The following is a 22,792-nucleotide window of genomic DNA, read 5'->3' as shown; positions in this document are numbered from 1 at the left end:
AGACACACCATAGATATATTTCATAATATACAAGATACATGTGAGCTCTGATGACTAGCCACAAGAGAGCATTTTTTGTTCATAAGGCAATACACAGATCTGTCAAATTAAATAGAAACAATCCCGGACTTTATTGTGCCTGTAGTTGAAGGTGGTGGGCACCCGCACTAATTTATGGCGACTAGAAGTAAATTCCTTAGATCCAGAGCAAATATGAAGAAGCAGTGGCAAATCCTGTAGGTGTGGGTTGAAGGTATTAATACATGCAGTGTTAGCACATTAAAGAGAGGGAGCTACCAGAAGGGGACAGAGAAGGCTATAGCTGTAAAGTAGTCCTTAAGGCTGTTTAATGCAAGCACTCGAGCGGAGGCAGAAGGATACATCTAAACAGCTAAAATCTTTAGGTAAGAGATGAAAATTAAAATTTAAAGCCATTGTCCGAAAGAGGTTGGTCGAAGAAAGGCAATGATTGAAAGGGGAATACCCAAAGCCCGCTCTGTGTATATTATTAGCAAAACGTCTGTTTTACAACTACACTGTCAGATCCGAGATCTAAAAAATGATGGAGTAAACACTTTTCATTTTATAAAGCTTTTAAAGACAGCAAACCCATAAATGTGTGCGTGATGCTATCAGTTGCCCTTCAATATCCTTATTTACAGTAAATGCCATGTGGTAATACAATGAAACGGTAATAGCGCTAAAGCACTTGGTAATTGTAGTATTTTTGCAAATTTAGTATTAAGTGGGAAATAACACGTGGAGACTGTATTTCACCGTTTAAAGCTTTTTGCATGAGTTTCCATCTGTAATGTTACGTCAGTTAAATTTTTAGTACATTAAAATCATATCACTTTAAGCAGCAACGAGTAGATAACCGTGTGGTAAAACGTTCAGAGCACATTTAACAATGCTTTTGCATGGGCTGCATGAAATCCAGGGCTCGCGCTGTGAAGGTGTGTGAGAGTGAACACTTCTAGGTATCTGTGGGGCGACAGGACCAGAAACCCTTCGTGATGGTCTGCGCCGGTTCTGTCAGAGAACGCAAAGTGTGAGTAGGGCAGGCTGGTACTGAGAGGCCGACCGCGGCAACCCGGTTTCTTGTCGATCCTTCCCCAGTCTCTGTTGTCTCGCGCCCACGAGGGCTGACTGGCGCTGATGCCTTCTCTGACGCACTGTAACCCGTTCCTTTCCGGCGCAGGGACCTCGCTGTCATCGATGGTGATGTCTGCGGATCACCCCGGCCTCACGTTCACCCTGAGCCTTGTACGAAGCGAGCCGACCTTCAACCAGCCCGTGCAGCAGTGGAACTTCGTCTCAGACTTCGCCGTAGGTTTACGGTCGAGGGGGCGGCGGGAGAAGGGTTGTGCGTGCATTACTTGTTCTTGGAATACTTTTTAGCGTGTGGCCTGGTGTAAGAACCGGGGTGCTGAAAGCAGGGGGTTCAGGAACTTAAAGACATTCTGTGTTATACATTGAGCTTTTAAAAACTGCAGATCATGTTGTAAGTGGAGAAATTGTCTATACATTCTGTAAAGGTTGTTTATTGTGGGTTTCCGCAACATGCACAATGACATACAAGAAACACCTTGCAATCTAGGGTTTGATTCTCCAAGCTATTTGCACACGTACGTTCATTCAACTTTCATGTTCAAATGGCTGTTTTACGCGTTTAAAGCCACTTTTGTCATTCGTAATAACTGTGATATGTGGTTTTAGGTTAATAAAAATATTTAGTCATGCGTAGATTTCCCTAAGTAAAAATGTCTGGTTTTATAGCACCAGGAAGGTCCAGTGTTAGTACTCTCCTCTGATAACCAATAAACCAACCATTGGCATTATGTGGAGCAGGAGGACCAAATTATGTGGTAGAGTTTACTAGATTATGTATAAAGGAAAGGCAAATTGTGAAGCATATTGATGCACATTTTCTGATGGTATTACCTCATTATTTTATAATTTCCTACACATTTTACCACAATTTAGTACCTGCCTGACACCCAAATAAAGCAGTAAGCAACAGAAAGATAACCAGATAACCTTAGTGACAGGATGCCACATTTTTAGTATCTTTCGATTCCTTTGAGCTAGAAACTATTTTGTGATAACATCTGAGGGTTATGCAGCAGATGATGGCTAATGTGGTAACTGTAGCAAATTCATAATCATGTGGAAAATGCCACCACCACAAAATTATATAATTCCAGGGGTCCTGCCAACCACATAACATAGCATAAATCTTTACTGGTAGGGAAGGCTGTGAAAGTTGAGAGCATAATTGTTTTTGAGTAGTCACAAATTTTATCTTAGACCATTCCAACCCTTGTTTGGAGAGGTTTATTAGTGTCAAGGACAAGAGTAAATCATTTTCTAGGGTGAGAATGAAAGGTAAGAACCCCACATTCCGTTTCTGGATGAGCAAAATATTTCCCCAATGTTGATTTTTTTTTTTAGCAAGTGCAATTGTTTTATGCAGGATTTTATTGCGTGTCAAACTGTTCACTAACATTACATTTAAGTAACTGTGGCTTCACATATATTTTCCGGGATCACTACTGGAAAGCTGCTACTGTCACAGATTTCCAGAAGCATTCTTGTAAATGTTTAAGGATTAAAAAATTGGCAGGTATACACTAAACATAGGAGCGAAGCTAGAAAAACGTCATCAATACAGTTATGGGAGCATATCACAGTAGCCAAGACAAGGGAATGTAGGGACGAAAGTGTAGTAGTGAGAGCATTCCCTTAGAGGAGGAATAAGCTGTAGAAAGAGTTCATCACAGTGGGCGCTGTCTTGATGGGCGAAAGACTAATCAGTGTCTACAGTCACGCCTTGATTACAGATTTTGGCTGAAGGTGTTCAGGGTGGAAAGCATCCATAGTCATTTATTGGCGTAGATGGTGTCTTTGCCAGTGTCTTTGCTATCTCTGGGCGTAAAGTCTGCAGGAGGACGAATAGGCATGCAGGGGTCCAAGAACACAGTCTGCTTTCAGTAGCTTCTACTTCCTGCCTTCGTACAACTACTCAGCTGAAAAGAAAACCCTGCAAAGGAGGAGACAAATGGCCATTATTGTGTTAGCATTATACGGGTGTTTGATCTCACTTCCACTATCCCAGTGTTATAGAGGATCGACATCTATGGAGAGGCACCTCTGGGCAAAGTTCTTAAAGATGAGGGCGATAGAATGAACCAAGTAAGGAGTAGCTTAGTCAGTCTGTGGTTTGACTGTCGCTCTCAAATCACTACTATATTTTGAGATGTAGTTGGGTGTTGTTTGAATACATGTGATCCCCAGGTTGGTTGTTGACAAGAATGAGGGTGACTAGAAACAGGTAAAGGCTCTCCCATGGGGAACCGAGTAGTTGTTGTTGGTTACTAAACAGTGATGTGGGTCATCTTGAGTTTTGTGCATTTTGTTAATGAGTATTTTAAACAATTTAGCACTGGCTAGTCCGCACTCATAATCTAATTATGTAATCAAGGAGGCAACAGTGAACAATAGGGTTGAAGACTGCAGAATGGCTGTACAGTCTTTATATAATAAGGTTGCTTATTTTTGTCTTGGTTCGATGCAGGAAAAAAATTGGAGGAGAAGGCTAGGTTCATGATAAGATCACAGGCTCACAGGATACAGTGAAAATCACATTTTCATAGCTTTTAGTAAAAGTCCTATCTAGTCAAAAACAAATGATAAGATGTGTGAGGGGCTGGGTGAGTAAGTTGTAGCGTCTGGATTCTAGTGGTTATGTGATGTGCCTGGGACAAGTGATCAAACACATGTACAGAACAATTCCTTCCATCCATTTGAGCCATTTTATAAAAGCAGGAAATAATGCCAAGAAGGTTACTACAGTTGTCATAAAGGTATATATATATATATATATATATATATATATATATATATATATATATATATATATATATATATATATATATATATAAACATAAATATATATATATTATTTTCATTGAAAAAAAGGATACATTGACATTATAGTTTGGCAAAATGGCAGTTAAAAATACCTCAGTGAATACTTGTGCACATTGCGCAGGATGTACGTAGTAGGGGCTTCTCATTCTAATGGGGCTTGTGTATTTAGATGGAGGGAACTAGTGAACTACAGTCTAATTATTTTATATAAGCACATCATTATGTAATTTATGCTTTACATTATTCTGTTCCATTTAGTAATTATTTACATATTTCAAAGGGTGTACTGGTTTGTAGAGTAAACTGATCGTCAGTATAGTGGATGATGTCATAAATTATGGCATCCTAAATGTTATCAGTGATATCATCAGCACATTGTTATATGAAGGCAAGCCTATTGGCTTTGTCAACAACAGTAAAAATTATCAGAATCTTCCTTGTACTCTCCTCAGGCCACATAATGCAAGCATAAGACCTACCACATGGATCCCTTGCAATCCTCAACAGAAGGCCAAAAGTTCCAGCTCAGGGAATGCTTAGAAACTACACAAACCTTTTCTGGGCCAGATACATAGGATTAGTTTTAATACGTGATTTCTAGTGGTACTACTGCACTCCCTACAGTCCCCCTCAACACTTTAGTAACATGGTGGTGTCTCTGCCCAGATTGACAGGAAAAAATATGCGAATTAGGCCACAACAGCATTACAGAGCGCTCCATGCCAGTAGCAGTTGATAATAAATGAGCGGCTCCCACTGTTAATTTATTAGTACTTTGTGGCACCCTTTGTTTTGGGGTGCCCCGGTCCCACCTAGGGCACCTAAAGCACAGCCTTTTTCATTTCATCGTGCTGCCTATCCAGTCGTGTGGCTTAGCACCACAGTTTTTTTTGTTTTTGGGTGCCATGGTCCCACTCGGGGCACCCTCAGTCTTGCTGCTTCTCTTTTTTTCTGTCAGTGGAAGTGCATGGAAACCACTCCCTGTGCTGCTGGCCTGGCTTCCCACCAGCACAGTCCATTGTACTGTGGGAGCCGGCCGTGTTCATTATCTTGCCAACTCCATGCTGGCATTGTGTGCAGTTGCAGCAGCAGCAGCATGTGCCCTGGTCAGGGACAGGGGGAGGAGATGCAGCACATTGCCATGTGAGGGGTGCACAGCAGTGCACCCCTTTCTTTAGGTTGCACGTATAGCCCTCAGGACCCCACCAAACATGCACTGGCTCCTGGAGAGATGCCAGTGCCCAGGGAGTTTCTAGCACATCGGGGAGAGGGTCCTGCACATGCCTCTGCCATAAACATTTTATTCAGCATTTGCTGGCCCCTCAGGGTTATTGGGAATCCCCAGGGACATCAAGTACTTTGGGGAGGAGGCCCCAAGTATGCACCTTTCCCACAATAGTTAGAAAAAAGATGCACCGACCAGAGACCCTGGTCTAACCGATAGGAATGTCAAAAACAAATTACACTACCCCATGCTTTTTTCCCACAAGCTTCACAGTACTCCTATAGGACCGTAGTGTCTGCTCCCATGGGACCCAGTGCATGGAAAAAAATGTACTTTTTGCCCCAGGGATGTTCCTCTGGGCCTCCCAGAGCCAAAGGATGTTAGGGTATTCCTACCATGCCCCCTCTTTTTTTTCTTTTTGTTCAGGACTGGAGGACTGAATTCTAAAATGTATGTCCAACGTCTCTGTTGATGTTAAGGCCAGCTAATTTAATCATTATCCTTTGATATACCGGTACTGCCGGAGACTTGCGACAAAACATATCTATACATTTCAAACCGTAATTTTATCAAAACTACAAAACAAAATTACCCCAACTCACAAAAACACATTTTCTCAGCAAAGATTGACTAATTTTGGTGTGATTCCGATCAGCCATTTTTTCTGTATCATTAACCGATTTTCCCTATTGAAATTTCATGGAGAAATTGAGTTGTTGGACCTCTGTCCATTTTTCTCTGCCCCTGCTTGACGGATCACCCCAAAACTTTCCAGGAAGGAACTGAGGCGGATGAACCTTGTCTTCTTGTGAAGATTCATTAAACTGCACCCAATTTATTAGCTAAACCAATTCACTCTTCCTATGCAAACTTGGACCTGACCATATCTACACAGTGGTGCAAACGAACTATACACATACATACAAGCTACTCATGTTTGATGAGGTCCAAGAGTAGTGGTATACAAGTTGTGATGAACTGAATAGGACCTCGTTTGCCCCATGCATCTTCATTGTCAACGCACATGTAGACAATGGTTGGTCCTGTATTCTTTGATATTTTAAGAGTCAGGATCTTATGTTAGAACTCTTTGATATTCTAAGAGTCAGCATTTTAAGTTAGAGCTGGTGGGCTCTGCTCCCACGCCAAGCGCAGTTTAGCTTCCCTGCACGTTTGCCCATTTAATCTTTTTGTCTGGTTTAGTCCACTCTAACTTAGTCTCTTAAAGTCTATCATGGTTGTGCCCAAATTTTTTCAGAATCCCCCATAGTCAACCAGTGTCTCAACAATTGAGTCTGCAGCATTGACTAAGTAGCTGAAAAAATGAGCTGAGGTTGTCTTGTATTTAGGCCGAGTCCTCGCTGAAACTGAGATCTAAAGAAATATTTAGCCACACCCATGTGTAACCAACGGTATTGAAATGAATGGTCAGCAGTAGCATGATGTTTACAGTGGTGCATTGCAGAGAAGGTTTGTGACTTGTACATAATGTGTTGATCACTGATATGAACCAGAACCAAGTTGGATCATTACTAGTCAGGCTGCCCCTTTACCAAGAAATGTTGATCCTTAGTTGGGAAAAGTACCATTCCAAGAGATGCTTTTGCTTGCGTCAGTTGCACACATAACTTCACTGCGAAGCAGAAAGGTGTAGCTTGGATCCATGTTGGTTTCCCTATGTGTGAATGAGCCAAAGGCAATTCAAGGGATGTGGAATGTTGCTCAATCTAGGAGCAAATAACTCTGAGCTTGTCTGTTGATGTTTCCTGTTCTCTATTTCAGCCTTTGTGAATAGTCTAGATAGAGTATACGTTTTCTCTGTTTTAGTAAGCCTAACACTCTGTGTTAAAATTTATTAGGTTCGTGATTATTCTGGGACATACACGGTAAAGCTAATCCCATGTAGCAGTGCACCTAATCAGGAGTACTCCGCCCCAGCCATCTGTAACCCACGTGAACCCATTACCTTCGACATTGACATCAGATTCCAGCAGGTAAGAAACATGACCGGAAGATTCATTGATTCTAAAGAATACTTTAAAAGGATCATTTTTGTAACTTAGAACAGTGTGCCTCATGATCCGATACATTAGGCCGCCCATGTGACCTAAATCTCTAGACTCTACCAGCAGGATACATTGTATTTTGTACGTTTGCGCCGATTTTGTGTAAAAAAAACAACGCAAATGCGGCACTAAAAAAAGTATAAATATGGGCCAGAGTGATGATGTTAAAAATAAAACCTTTAAACTGATTTTATGTCTTTTTTGCACTAAACAGGAACAGAAATAATCCAAGAATCATTGCTTTGCCTTTTTAAGAATCCTTATATGGTTATGAACTCTTCGCTTTGCATATGCTGTACCACGAGAGCACTAATTACCAAGAATCTCCTTCCTCACCCCCTGTAAGATATTAATGTCTAGTCAACTCTGTCGATGTCCCTCATTTTAAGGAGATTGTGCTTCCTGACAACAGACAGGCGTAAAGAGCCCTACAACTATTCCCAATAGTCCTATATTTTTGACAGCCTTACTTCCAAGACAATGAAAAAAACTCAGTGCAAACGTGTTACATTAACACGTTGTCTGGTTCATGTCTGTGTGACACCCCATCCACCTCAGCACACCTGTGGCCATGCTTCTCTCTCGGTATGTGCTCATTTCCACGAGTAGTAGCAGACTTACTCCCTCTCTAATTGACAAGGAGTTAGTCAATGGAAAGTCCCTCAGTTCTCAGCATAAAACGTGCGCCTGCCAGCATCACCCCAGCAGCCGCGGACTGCTTTACTCCAATTTGATCGACTGCATTGACATACTCTCGTTTTCTCTCAGGTCAGCGACCCCGTGGCAGCAGAGTTCAGCCTGAACACACAAATGTTTCTGCTCTCTAAGAAGGAACTATGGCTATCGGACGGATCAATGGGATTTGGGGAAGGGACTGATGCGGCATTCACTGAAGGTAAAAACAGTCATGCTTTGAGATGGTGAAAACATCAGCCTTTCCACTGTCTATATGCACGAGTGGGCCTACGGAGGCATTCACCCACACACACACACACATCATCATTTTATTTGTTTTTATGTACGACCATCTGCTTCCCTCAAAACACCGACACTCACCACAATGTTTCTTTTAATAACACACGGACGTGCTGTCATCTTACTTGGGATAGGTGGTGAGTGAAGGTGCTCCTGCCTAAAAGCCACGAGAACCCCTCCAACATGATGAATCACTCCACCCGCGCTTGGGGTTTATTTGTATAACAAAATATTACAGTTAATGCAACCAAACCAAAAGAGCTCTGACAGCAGCAAATGGAGCAACCACCAGGCCAGGAAATGATTTAAATGTGAGCAAAGATGCATTTTTTTAATTTGTATTACTAGCAAGGGAAAGTAAACTGAAGCAACAATGTGAGCCTTCTGAATACTTTACAAACACTTGGCCGACTTTTTACTCTTGTGCTTTTTGTGCTACAAGACTTTTAAAAAGTGTTGTGCCTGTAGACATTTATCTCGGGTTGGGCCTCTCAGAGTCCATTCTGGCCCCTCAGCTCCAAAGTTTCCCTTTAATATCAACAACGCATATTTTTTCTTGATGCGTTCACAGTGACTCACCTTGACTGCAGCGATCCGATGGTGTCAGTGGTGCTGTTAGCTGGCTAAGGGTCTGGACATGTCCCTGTGCAGCACAAGACAGTTTTCTGCGTGTTACATAATTTGTTGGTTTTATAGGGTGCTTTATGTGACCTCAAGCACTGATATGGTGTGAGAGCGCCACACATTGGCTTAAGAATCATGTTCTTTGAACATTAAAGGATAGACAGTTGGCATAGGATGGTGAAGTGTACATTAGAAGTGCGCGTCACAATGATTGGCGCACAGGTTTTTTTTAAAACAGCTTTCCTGTGTGTTGTTTTGTAAGATCACTTCTAATCTCTTGATTGACAGTCTTCCACAAGATGGGTCTCTGCACTGAAGTACACCCGCTGCATCCAAAAATGTGCTGGTTCAAATGTTTTCTGCATGAAACTCCTGAAAAACTAAACTCAAGTTTTGGCTCAAGGTGCCAAAAGAGCCCTGTCAAAACATTCTGCTGACACTTAGAAAAGTCTGAAATTGTGTCTTTCTACTGAGTAACCCGGCTGTCATCTTAAGGAAGGAAAAAAAAGCAAGTTAATACATACAACCCATTCATATAAAATTACATTCCCAAAATGACCACCATCACCAATTCTACCAGGCATACGCTATTGGTAATACTAAACTCTGCAGAGTAATTCATTCCTAGGAATTATTGTGATAAAATAAACTCATAAACCAATAATTTTTTAAATAAGTCCATATAAAATGCACTGAAAGTGTACCTAGTTGTTATAACATGCCGATGCTGTTCTATTACAATATATAACACCGTCAGTATTACAGCCGCTTTAATCTTTTTCACTCTAAGTAACCGCTGCAGGAACAAGGCACAAACGCTTTTCCATTAGCAAGTGCGTCTTACACCTACAAATGTTGGTGTAAGCCACTCCTAAGGCAAAAGTAGGACAACTATTTCCATCCAAAAATACTCTGTGGGTCAGGCTGTGTAAAATAATCAGAAGAATATGTAATTTGCATAATAGGCAAGTGCCTATTTACACCGTTTTGTATTTTAACCAGAAATCTGATTGCTAGTCAAATATTTCTTACTTCAGATTTCTGCAAACTAGGTCTCAATAGCATTTCTGTTGTGTCCTACCCTTGCAAAAGTAAATGAAGTATATAGTCCTCTATTCCCACTTTTTAACGCATTTACGAATATATGCTCTTATCTAGAATCTTTGCACCACTGTTCATTCAATCACACATTAATGGATCTCCATTTGGCTTATTACAGTTATTATCCTCATTCTTATGCACATATGTTGCTTATGGTTTTCCATTTATTTGCGTAATACATTCAGTGAGAGGTAGAAATGTCCAAAATAAGTGATAAGGTCTCATAAAAAATGACTTTTTCAGTGTAGCATGTTTGTGTAAGCAATGACATCACAAGGCTGAAAGTATGTTATTTTTACTTTTCCAGGTTCTTCCATTTATGGACGAGTCATGGTGGATCCTGTTCAGAACTTGGGGAAGTCATTTATTTGCACCATTGAGAAAGTATTCCTCTGCACCGGGGCGGACGGTTATGTCCCCAAGTATAACCCAGACAACAAGGAGTTTGGGTGCCTGGCTGACTCCCCATCTCTGCTCTACAGATTCAAAATCCTGGTATGTATGCAAACAGTGGTAGGCTTGGCCGGAAAATGGGATTAAAGATGCAGCCATGACCAGGTTATCACCAAAGTTAAAAGCTATTTTAGAGTAGGAGATGCCCCAGAAATCTCAGCATTAATCAGTAAAGAGACCATTTGACAGCATCAGTGGAAGTAGAAGCATTGAAAGGGAAAGCAGTTCTAACTGGTCTGCTGAGCAGGAACAGGGAAGGAGCAAGCACTAGGTAAGCAAGTGACACATGAAAGGTGCGCTAAACCTACGATTACAGACAGGGTTGCAGCATTTGAGAGGAACTCTTAAATGTGGCAGTGCGGGTTGATTTATGGTTCAGGTATTAAGGGACTGATTTAGAGTTTTCAGACGGGTTACTTCTTCACAAACTTGACAAGTATCCTAGGCACCCCCCATATTACAAGTACAGTATATCCAATGTACTTGTAATATGGCGAATGGATAGCCGTCATGTTTGTCATGGAGTAACCCATCCACCGCACTCTAAATCAAGCCATAAATTTGCCAGTCCAACCACCATATATAAGTTCAGAAGGCACAGATGAAACTATTGTTTTTATTTGTAGGCCTTTTGTGTTTTTTCTTTCTAGTGATTCAATAGCCTGTAATGGGCAGGATATACATCATACCAATGAATAAATATTATTACTCTATTATTTGTTATTTATGATGTTAATACTACTGCGAAACGTGAAATAAAATAAATGGATTACATATTAGGATTTCTTATTCAGGGCCCAACATATGACAGCCTGTTTCCAATACTGTCGTCAGATATCCTTCCACTGTCTAAGTATTACTGTTTGGACAGTACCACAGAAGGACACTATGACTAACCAAGCATTGAATACTAGGCATCCGGCAACCTGCTTTGGTGGCCAAACATTATACAACTTCATGTTCGGGGTGTGGATATGTGAAGCAAGCTCAAGATGAGTGAGTTAGGTGTTGAACGGTGTGTTATTGTTTAGTTAGTAGAAGAAACAGTTTATGAAATGCTGTAGGTGTAAACAATCATTGGCTACTATCCTCTGAAATACTGTGTTGCACGCAGCTCAAACTGCTTGGTGTTTTCTCCAGTTCAACATTGTGATTGATCTGGAGCGTGTTTGCTGGCCTGGAGTGTTACAATGGCAGAATAAAGCAGAATACTTTGTCTTAGACATATGCCGTCAGTCAGGACGTTGCTGCCATTGGCGCAGTAGGTGCACTAGCACCGGGACCCAGAGGCCTCAGGGATCCACTGAAGTATAAATATTGCTGTATTCCGCAGTTCAAACAGCGGCCAAGGGGCCCATTTTCTTCCTTGCACGAGGGCCAAAGACACACAGGCTACGCCACTGCTGCCACTGGTTTGTTATCTTGTGATGCAACTACAATTTTCCCTTTATGGAAAAGTACATTGATGCACACTTGTTTATTCCCTTTATTCACTGATTCATGTTTTTTTTTTACAGGACAAGGCTCAACCCGAGACGCAAGCCAGAGTGTTTGGCGATGTCTCCTTTGAGGCTAAGCTAGCCATTGACAGACCCGATGCCCTGCCGCTTGCAAGCCAGCCTGGGTCTGATGGGTTCAGCCTAGCATCCGACCCGCTCTTCCAGGTAAATCACTGTGCACGCACCAGTTGCACAAATGCAGTGCTGCATCTTGCTCATTTTATTGCAGCAGTCTACATCGGGGACTTCAGTAGATAGGTCTCCTGCTTAAAGGGCAGGAACCACCAACAAGCCAAGATTAAAGTAGGTAGCATCAGTGCTTAATTTGTGCTTGTTGTTTCCGGTGTGGGGCACCAGCACTTATTTTTGAGGGCCGGCACTTAATTTTCTGTATCAGGCATTTACTGCGAGCAAACGACATATATGGGAAAGGTGGAGGAAGAGAAAAATGAAAAAGCATCACAAAGGGAGAAAACAACTTCCAAGAGTCAGCTGAAGGGGCAGGGAGTGGCTGTAAATGGATTAAAGAGGTCTGAGATGGATCGTACATTTAAACACAGCAGCCGTGTGTTTCAAAGAGAGCTTTGGGCACCAGCACATTTGTATTTACAAATAAAGCACTAGGCCTAATGCCTTAATCTACGAATTATGCTCTCAGTAGTTGTGAATATAGGAGATAGGCATAACACACAAATGTTATTTGGAAAAAAAAACTTTTTTCAAACAATTTCAAACTTAAATGCAACTTTTTTGTAGATTTTACTTGGCTTTCTGAAGGATTGGTTCTAATCTAAAATATTGTTCATTTTGAATGTATATTTCTATTTTGACTATATAAAGGGCTCCCCCCAAAGGCTGGAAATGTTTTCCATCGTAGTATGGGGGGGGCAGGGTGTTTTGTGTTTTGTGTTTTTTTTTTTTTGTCAAAGGTTCTTCATTTGAACCATGTTACAAATTCAGAAAAAAAAATGATAGAGTGTTTCCCAATTATTTTTCCTAAATATTTTGCTTATCCTGGATATGCAAATTATTTCTCAAGGTATTCTTATTATTATTACACAAAAGCCAGGGGCATGATTATTGTGAAAACTTTAGGTAGCCATCTTTGTAAAGTTTCCTTAACTGAATTTAGATTACTAGACCCTGCGGCACATGATACTATGCCACTTATATGGATCATTGTGCACTATCATTGTCTTAAAAAGCATGTAGACAAGTTACTGAGTACTTTATCACTCGTTCAAATTCTTATTGTTTGCACATGTGAGTTAAGGGTTAGAACAGCCCAACACAAATTTGGATCAGCCCGTAAGCATAATTTTGTACTCTAACAAACCACCTGGAGCTTTTGGCTTTTATAAGAAAAGAAGGCTTAGCATACTTATGTAAACATGCATGTATTCTAATGTGGTGTGTCAAGCAAGTAAAAAAAACTATGGTTGGCGCTTCTGCCTAGTTCAACGTGAGGGGTGTCTTTAGGGCGTCCCTTCCAAATTGTGATCATGATGCAGTGTATCCTTGATTTGCGACTGTAATTTAGATTGTATAGGATTGAAAAGTTACCAACTCCTCTGTGTTGGAAAATTTTTTTGGGGACATCTCTTAACCCCTTCGCTGCCAGGCCTTTTACCCCTCAGGTGCCAGGCCTTTTTTTGGCTATCTAGGGCAGTTCTCGCTTAGGTCCACATAAGCTACCTATGCCAAATCTGTGTCCTTCTTTTCCCAACATCCTAGGGATTATAGAGTACCCAGAGTTTGTGAGTTCTCCTAACGGTGACCAATAATTTTGCCAAAATTCTAGCGAAAATCTCGTTTTTTAAAAGAAAAATGGGAAAAAATGGCTGCAGAAGAAAGCTTGTGTTTTTTTCCCTGAAAATTGCACCAACAAACGGTTTGTGGTGCTAAAATCACCATCTTCCCAGCTTTCAGGAACAAGCAGACTTGAATCAGAAAACCAAATGCTTCAACACAATTTTGGCATTTTACTGGGACATACCCCATTTTTACTATTGTTTGTGCTTTCAGCCACCTTCCAGTTAGTGACAGAAATTGGTGTGAAACCAATACTGGATCTCAGAAAGCTAAACATTTCTGAAAAGTAGACAACATTCCCTAAGGGGTCATTTGTGTAGATCCTACAAAGTTTTCCTACAGAAAATAACAGCTGAAATAAAAAAAATATTGAATTTTAGTTGAAAAAACAGCCATTTCTCCCACATTTTACCCTGCAACTTTTTCCTCCGATGTCAGATTTTTGAAAGCAATATACCATTATGTCTGCTAGACTCTTCTGGTTGCGGGGATATGTAGGGCTTGTAGGTTCATCAAGAACCCTAGGTACACAAAGCCAATAAATGAGCTGCACCTTGCAATGGGTTTTCATTCTATAACGGGCATACTGCAAATCTTTTGCTGAAATATAAAGAGTGAAAAATAGATATCAAGAAAACCTCTGTATTGTCAAAATGGGCACAAGATAAGGTGTTGAGAAGCAGTGGTTTATTTTCACATCTCTGAATTCCGCATGTGAGTTACAGTGCATTTCTCAAATAGATATCTTTTTTACACACTATCTTACATTTCGAAGGAAAACATGTTGAGAAAGACAAGGGGCAATGACCCTTGTTCTTCTATTCTGTTTTTACCCCAGCCTCCCAATAAAAATGGTACCTCACTTGTGTGGGTAGACCTAGTGCCTGCGACAGGAAACGCAACATGGAATCATCAAATTTTTACATTGAAGTCTGACGTGTTTTTTGCAAAGTGCCTAGCTGTGGATTTTGGCCTCTAGCTCAGCCGGCACCTTGGGAAACCTACCAAACCTGTGCAATTTTTAAAACTACGCACCTTTGGAATCCAGGATGGGGTGACTTGTGGGGCTCCCACCAGGTTCTGTTACCCAGAATCCTTTGCAAACCTCATAATGTGGCCAAAAAAACACTTTTTCCTCACATTTCTGTGACAGAAAGTTCTGGAATGTGAGAGGAGCTACAAATTTACTTCCACCCATCGTTCCCCCAAGTCTCCCGATAAAAATGGTACCTCACTTAAGTGGGTAGGCCTAGTGCCCGTGACAAGAAATGCCCCAAAACAGACCGTGGACACATCACATTTTACCAAAGAAAACAGAGCTGTTTTTTTACAAAGTGCCTAGCTGTGTATTTGGTCCTCTAGCTCAGCTGGCACCTAGGGAAACCTACCAAACCTGTGCACTTCTTAAAACTAGACACCTAGAGGAATCCAAGATGGGGTGGCTTGTGGGGCTCTCACCAGGTTCTGTTCCCCAGAATCCTTTGCAAACCTCAAATATGGCAGAAAAAAAAAATAGTCCTCACATTTCGGTGACAGAAAGTTCTGGAATCTGAGAGGAGCCACAGATTTCCTTCCTCCCAGTGTTCCCCCAAGTATCCCGCTAAAAACGGTACCTGACTTGTGTGAGTAGGCCTAGTGCCCGTGAAAAGAAATGCCCCAAAACACAATGTGGACACATCACATTTTCCAAAAGAAAACAGAGCTGTTCTTTTAAAACTGCCTAGCTGTGGATTTTGGCCTCTAGCTCATCCGGTACCTGAGAAAACCTAGCAAACATGGACATTTTCTGAAAACTAGACAACTAGGGGAACCCAGGATGGGGTAACTTGTGGTGCTCTTACCAGGTTCTGTTACCCAGAATCCTTAGCAAACCTTAAAACTTGGCAAAAAAACACTTTTTCCTCACATTTCGGTGCTGCAAAGTTCTGGAATCTGAGGGGAGCCACAAACGTCCTTTTACCCAGTGTTTCCCCAGGTCTCCCAATAAAAATGGTACCTCACTTGTGTGGGTAGGCCTAGTGCCTGCAACAGGAAATGCCCCAAAACACTATGTGAACTCATCAAAATTATCAAATACAAAACTACCTGTTTTTGCGGGGGCTGCGTTTTTGGTCCTGAACTCAGCAGCCATCAAAGGAAACCTACCAAACCCAAACATTTCTGAAAACTAGACACCCGAAGGAATCCAGGGAGGTGTGACTTGCGTGGATCCCCTAGTATTTTATTACCCAGAATCCTCAGCAAACCTAAAATTTAGCAAAATAAAATCATTTTCCCCACATTTGTGCGTGGGATCACCGCACCGGCACACATTTCCTACCACCCAACGTTCCCCTCAGTTTCCTAGTAAAAATGATACTGCACTTGTGTATGTGGGCCAAGTGCCTGTGACAGGGAAGAGCCAAAAACATGTAAAAAATGAGGGGGAACCAAAGCAGGACCAAAAGGGCAGTTTGAAAAAAAACGTTTTTAGGCTGACAAGTAGGGCAGATTCTTTATCAGTATAGATGCAACACTGCTGGGTGGTCATAATTTTGTGGATTCTTACAGATTCCAGAAGGTTCCATAACAAAAATGTGGGGAAAATGTGTGATTTCCAGCAAAGTTGGAGGTCTGCAGGGCATTGTGGGTAAGAAAATGATGCGGAGTGCATGTGAAGCACACTACCCTAGACTCACCCAGATGTTTAGTTTCCAGATGTGTCTAGGTCTTGTGGATTTTTCTACAGGGCAGCGTCCCAAAGTCCAAAAAGTGCAGCCCTCACCATTCCAAGTGGGACGATTTTGAGTGTTAGACAAGCTGTCATGGCCCAAATGTAAAACCAAAACCCACAATAATCAAATGTCCTCTTGCTTGCTTTAGTGTGCGGGGAAGAGCTGAAAGACTGTTACCCCATTCAGTTGGTAGCCACCACCACACTATTTCTTATTTTTTTAAATTCCCTGGCATGTAGTAGGCTTTCTGCCCCCCAGGGAGTGGATCGTGGGTAATTGCCCCATCTACCCCCCAGGAATTTGACACAAAAAATAAAAATCCCTGGTGTCTAGTGGTTTCTGCCCCACTTGGGGGCAGATTGGCCTAATAAAAATAGGCTGATCTGCACCCAAGGGAGGCAGAAATAGCCTAAAAATATTTCCCCCCCCAGGGGAGCGACCCTTGCCTAAGCGGTCGCTCCCTTTGCATGAAACTGACCAAAAAAACTAAATCACTGGTGTCTAGTGGTTTATGCCCCCCTTGGGGGCAGATTGGCCTAATAAAATGAGGCCGATCTGCCCACAAGGGAGGCAGAAATGGCTGAAAAACAATTAGCCCCCCCCCCGGGGACCGACCCTTGCCTAAGGGGTCACTCCCCACACATAAACAATAAAAAAAAAAAAAAAAATAATCCCTGGTGTCTAGCGGTTTCTGCCCCCCCTGGAGGCAGATCGCCCTAATTAGAATAGGCCGATCTGCCAACAGGGGGGCAGAAATGGCCTTAGAATAAATTGCCCCCCTGGGAAGCGGCCCTTGCCCAAGTAAGTAAATGTCCCTTATGTGTGAGTAAATTGAAAAAAAAACTCCCTGGTGTCTAGTGGGCATTTCTGCTGCCTTCCATCCCTGCCCTGGGGGCGTGGAGGCAAGGCTCACGGGGGGAGCGCTCCCCCCATGAGTCGGTCCAAAGACGTAACCATTACGTCCTTGGCACCTCAGCGCTGCAGCCAAGGACGTAACTGTTATGTCCTTGGCTGTGAAGGGGGTTAATCAAACTTGTAAAACTTTAAGGAACTCCTTTAAGGAAAACTGGCTAGATTTCAAAGAAATTATTACTTTTTTTTAGCGCAATCACACGGAAAGGGGTCTGCTGGCCCTAGTAGGCCACCATATCTCTGATGGCCTCCATATCAGAGTGAGTCACAACTTGTGCCTCCCTCATGTGTGTTAATGAGGTAGGTCAAATAGTGTCTCAGTCAGTATCTTTATTTTGTCAAGTGACTATTATTAGTACGTAGGTTGGTGCGCAAAATCTGGTTTCATTCTCAAAACATTGGTGCACAGTTTGCACCTGTTTATTGTGAATGAAATGTTAGTACCCTTAGTCCCTGTTTAGTTGCCTGAAACATAAACCAAAATATATTTCCCATAACATAAGTAGCCCAATACTTTGGATTCTGTGTTTCAAACTGGTTTCTTTATAAAAGCCACTAAACTGAAATGTCTTTAAAAGATTAAACAGACATGGACTTTTTGGGTTTTATTGACAGTGGATGCTGGGGAATCCTATGGAATTTCGATTTCAGCAGACGGGATATACGTCACTGTTGTGACAGAGTAACCCATCTGCCAATATCTAAATCAGGTCCTACGTTTGAAATATTAAAACATGGATGTTTAATGGACTCGTCTGCACTGCGATTTCAATGTAAATATGTGGCAATGTTTGAAGATATTTTATTGTACACATATTTAGTAATTTCCTTTGTTTTCTTAGGTTGCTGGGGGTAGAGAATGGTATATCCATACCATTTATACAGTCCGCTCAAGGGAGAATGCCAATAGAGGCATTGGAAAACGAAGTCTGGAGTATCACCATTCAATGTCCAGCGCTGGCAGCAGCCCTGATTCCTTGGTTCTGAGGCGGAGCCGCAGAGGCAGTCTGGAAGCCCCAGCTCTTGCACAGGATATTGGAGCCGAAAAAAGCAGGGGCACCAACATTCAGCACATAGCATTGGACCGCACCAATAAAATCAGTGTAGGCCAGAAGGAGCTCTTGCCGGTGGGCGGGCAGTACCAGCGCCCTGTACTAGAGGTCACAGGCAGAGACTCTGAGAACAACATAATCCCAGTGATAGGAGGGGCCGCAGCCTTGCTGCTTCTCACATGCACCGTGGTTATTGTTGTGTTACTTCTGAAACGCAGAGGACGATCATCTGAGGGGAAGAAGTCCTCAGGCAACAGCCACTGCAGCAGTAGTGAGACTATGACCACCAGGCACAGCGGCAGTGACAGTTCCGAAGTCTAGATGCTCAACATATCAGTTATTTCATTCTTCATTTTGTATCTACTGCAACAACTCCTGATAAATATTGGAACCTAGGTGCTTGGTCGATTTGAAAAGGGTTCCTAAAACGAGATATGTTGGTGCTGCCCTCATTTGCTATCTCTGTCCTCTACTGTGTCCCTTTTGCCTGAGATCGCCTTGTGCCGAGAGATGCCTTATTCTGTGAACCAAGATTGGTACTCTGTTCGGCCACTAAATGACTTTGTGCTGATAAGGATTTGGTGGCCTTTTCATCAACCTACTAGGTCATCATGAATTTGTTTTCGATTTTGGATAAATGGTGTGTCCAATAAGATGTGTGTATTCAGTTAAAATGAGATTGATGTATTTGTACATCTCGGTGTTCTGACCTGCTCGCTGACAAGGCAACAGGTAACTCATACAGTAAAATATTTTATATTCCGTTTCATACTCAAGTGTGAAACATTCTAGAATGTGTGATTCATGCACTCAAAACCAGAGACATTTCTGTAGGGCCACCTGGTTGCCTGTAGGTATTATGGGAAAGACAGGTCCGTCCATTGTTATTTGTACAGATTATAGTACTTTGTGTGATGATTTTTATATTTTGGCTTGGGCCTGGTTGGACGGTAACCTAAATGGTATTAACAATGACAATCCTGCAACTAGTAGGAGGAATTGTGACTTCAGTCAAAAAACACAAAATCATAACCGGTATTAAAACACAATATTGCCTGACGACACTTGAAAAGCAGTGCCTACTTGGTATTCCCAGGAATAACCATTCAAGTACTGTTTATGAATGTGAGCTTTCATGTGTGCAAGACTCTGGACGACACATATCCATTCTATATGGAACTGAACCATACACATATCTGAAGTTCCTTTGAGAGTAGCATCATTCTGCTCTTTTTTAGTGTCTATTATCATAATCACTAATTTATTTTTAAAGTGATACGATGCAGTGATCTCTATTTCTTAAATATTTCCTGTTTTCATTCACCTATGACTAGCCTCACTTCCCATGCACCTTTTATGCAGCAAAATCAACTTTGTGTTGCTCGTTTCATGTACTTAACATTTGATTCTTGCATCACTTCTTATTTAGAGTTGGTCTCTGTACCTCGAAATAGAATATATAAAATGTAGAGTGAGATTGTAGCCACCGGATATATGTTCTGCTGTAACAGACAGAAGTTTCTGAAAATTGAAAATTTCAAATCCTAATCCAATGAAGAACACTCAAGATCAAGGTTTCTCTTGGTGATCTTTCTGCAAAGTTATTTAGGAAAAAAAATGGAAGTATTCTTAAACAATACAACTTTGTATAGCCCATTGTAGAGAGAAGACCATACTGTGTACTGTTCAATTATTAATAATGTAACTGAAATTTGTAACGTTGCCTTTTGCTGTGAGAAATCCTGCAAAAAGATTTAGAGGAAGTATAAATTCACTAAACCTACCTTTTTTGAAGAGCAGTCCTACCAAAAAGTATTTGCCAAACGTATGTTGCACAAAATATTTTTCTGCTTAACATTTCACCCAAGTTGAGTTTTTGTAAAGAGGACAAATTTCATAACTTCATGAAGTAGTGACATGTTTCAACTTCACAAGTCATCTAATTATTTTTTTAGACACTACACTCCTAGATATAACATGTTCCTTTCATGCCATGGGGTGCAGTCTTTCTAACGTACCAGTTTCTAGGAAAGAAACCAGTCTGAAATTTAAAATATAGTATGCACGGTTCAATACAAGTACCAGACAACTCTTGCATGAATAGCAATGCACCTGGTCTAACCAGTGAAACAAAGTGTTTTGATTCTGAAAACTCTTTTCGAGTTCTCTGCATTCATTTTCATATTTAGGACCTGCTCTTACTTTGCAAACTCACCATTCAGCATGTAGAGTGGAGTGCTGCATGTGTTCTGAGGATGGACATGAACCTGTATCTAGCATCAGTGGCTGCAAGTTCAAAGGACAAGCTGTTAGAACGTTGCTTGCTCACTCCTGGTTGGTCCTTAGAGAGTAGTGTGAAGTTATGTCTTCATCAATGTTTTTCTGAAAATGATGCAGTCGAACCAGAAGAATCAAGGGTTCAAGCATTAATAGAACCTCAGGAAAAGCACTTTTTGTGCATGAATCTCAGTGCATGCTGGTGAGACCTTGGATCAAGAGTGGACATTTTACTAGAACACAGCAAAGAATCACCTAGTTATTTTTATGGCACAGCTCCTTTGCCAAAAGTGCCAATCAGTGTATTTTGCTAAAGCAGGTTTCTGAACATATACAATTTACATATGGCACTTCAATGTGAATGGAATCAGGAGAACTTTGGGACATCCTTCTGAAAGACTTTATGCCTTCCTTGATGTACTCAACAATAGACAGCTGTGAAATCTGGAATGAAACCCCATTGCCGCTGCGCCTCCAATCTGTTGAATTTGTCTTTCAAGTACTTTCACACATTTTGCATTCTCAAAATAATGCCCAAGGTAATTGCAATATAGTTGATTTTGTAACAAGAATGTCTGGTGTAGTTTTTATTATCTTGCACCATACATCATTTATTTGTAGTGGTTCTATTTTTGTAACCTAAAACCCCTGTGTGTTCTACTGTTTAGAGACTATTTCTTTTCAGAAGTTCTCAAAGCCGGAACAATGTCATTAAAGGCTGCTATCATGGTTCAGTGGCATTCCTGAGTGGGAAATGATATCCGCTGATTTCTAGAGCAAAACTGTAGGTGCCAGAGAGAGTTTGCTCAACTAGCAATAAATATTAATCACCCAGGTCCAACTTTATGTATGCTATTATTTAATTCAAACCACAATAAACACTAGCAACAGAGGCTTAGATTAATCTCATCCAAAAATGTACTTCTGAATTCAGTTCAATATTAGGGAATATAGTAAGTGAAAGATGCATCTATTTAGGGGGTCCTGTTATTGCTAATATTGAAGTCAGGTTCAGGGAGGACCTGGCCTAGCAGTTGTCATGAGCAGCCCTGGTGATCCACCTATAAGATGGAGTAAGTGAAAAAAGATGTTTAGTCATTATGATAGGGTTTGATGCATGAAGGAAGTACTCTTTGTTGATGAATTGCCTTGGAGGAGAAGGCTAGGAAGTTTTAGAGACCTTGCCTGTTCTGAGCATGGAAGGGAAGAGGAATCTCAATGAATATTAAATCTGTTTACCTCAACCTGATCAACATTAACTTCCGTTTGTGATTACCAACATGGATGATACCATTTTGGCCTGTGAGAACAAGAAAATGAGAAATCAGTTGAGGATTATTTGTCATTTTAGAAAGTTGCAGCTACTTGTAAGTTTGGAGGTGCAAATGATGAAAGGATTCAGGATTAATTTGTATGCAAAGGCAAGGGTGACAAGATGAGAGAGAAGTTGTGGCTTAAAGATGATCCACCTTTGGGGTGTTGGTAATAGCAAAAACAGTTGAGCATATACAGAAATATGTGAGTTAAGTAATGATAACAACAAACCTCAGTCTCAACTTGAAAAGGTGGAAGAGGTGGGGTGTGAGGTCAAAAGCAAGAAAGAGAGTAAAGCTATGCAAAATAAATTCACTGGAGAATGTTTTAGGTGTGGGATGAGTGGACACAGAGCCAATGCAAGATAGTGCCCTGCACTTAACAGGTATTGTAATTATTGTAGGAAGATGGGTCATTATGTAAAGTGTTGCAGGAACAAAGGAAGATGTGAATTGAAAAAAAAGTAAAAAGAGGTGTTACAGGATATCATATTTCAAATCAAAGGTGAATGTGATGATCATCCAAGTAATGTGGTCAAAACCGATGGTGTTGTGATCCTTCTGAGATATGACACTTATTATCATTTAACTATATTCTCTGAGGGAAAATTTGATCTTAGGTTTCATGGTAAGGTCAAGTTGAGAACCATGGATATGCAACCTGGGGATTATGTTGAGGAACCTATCAAGATGCTCAGGTTTTTAAATGCTTTTATAGAATTAGGCAGAAAGTACATTGTTTGGAAAGTGTACCTATCCAAGCAAGGGGATGACTTGATAGGTTGGCCACATAAGAAATTATTGGGAGTCTCTTTGATCCTTATGCTAAGCCCCCG

The 22,792-nt window shown here is 41.3% G+C and overlaps 1 protein-coding gene across 1 annotated transcript in view; it reads left to right on the top strand.

Moving 5' to 3' along the window:
• FREM3 (FRAS1 related extracellular matrix 3) overlaps positions 1-21,215 on the top strand; it is a 202,649-nt gene extending 181,434 nt beyond the window's left edge. Inside the window, exons 19-24 of the mRNA XM_069242596.1 lie at positions 1,202-1,329; positions 7,018-7,152; positions 7,993-8,119; positions 10,232-10,419; positions 11,895-12,041; positions 18,157-21,215. Of these exons, the coding sequence (XP_069098697.1) occupies positions 1,202-1,329; positions 7,018-7,152; positions 7,993-8,119; positions 10,232-10,419; positions 11,895-12,041; positions 18,157-18,687 (1,256 nt within the window). The 3' untranslated portion in view covers positions 18,688-21,215. The remainder of the gene's footprint in view (positions 1-1,201; positions 1,330-7,017; positions 7,153-7,992; positions 8,120-10,231; positions 10,420-11,894; positions 12,042-18,156) is intronic.
• The last annotated feature ends 1,577 nt before the right edge of the window (positions 21,216-22,792 follow it).

Source organism: Pleurodeles waltl, chromosome 1_2 (genome assembly GCF_031143425.1).
Source record: "Pleurodeles waltl isolate 20211129_DDA chromosome 1_2, aPleWal1.hap1.20221129, whole genome shotgun sequence".
Taxonomy (NCBI): Eukaryota; Metazoa; Chordata; class Amphibia; order Caudata; family Salamandridae; genus Pleurodeles; species Pleurodeles waltl.
Note: the sequence above shows the minus strand (reverse complement) of the source record. Positions and strands in the feature narration are given on the sequence as shown.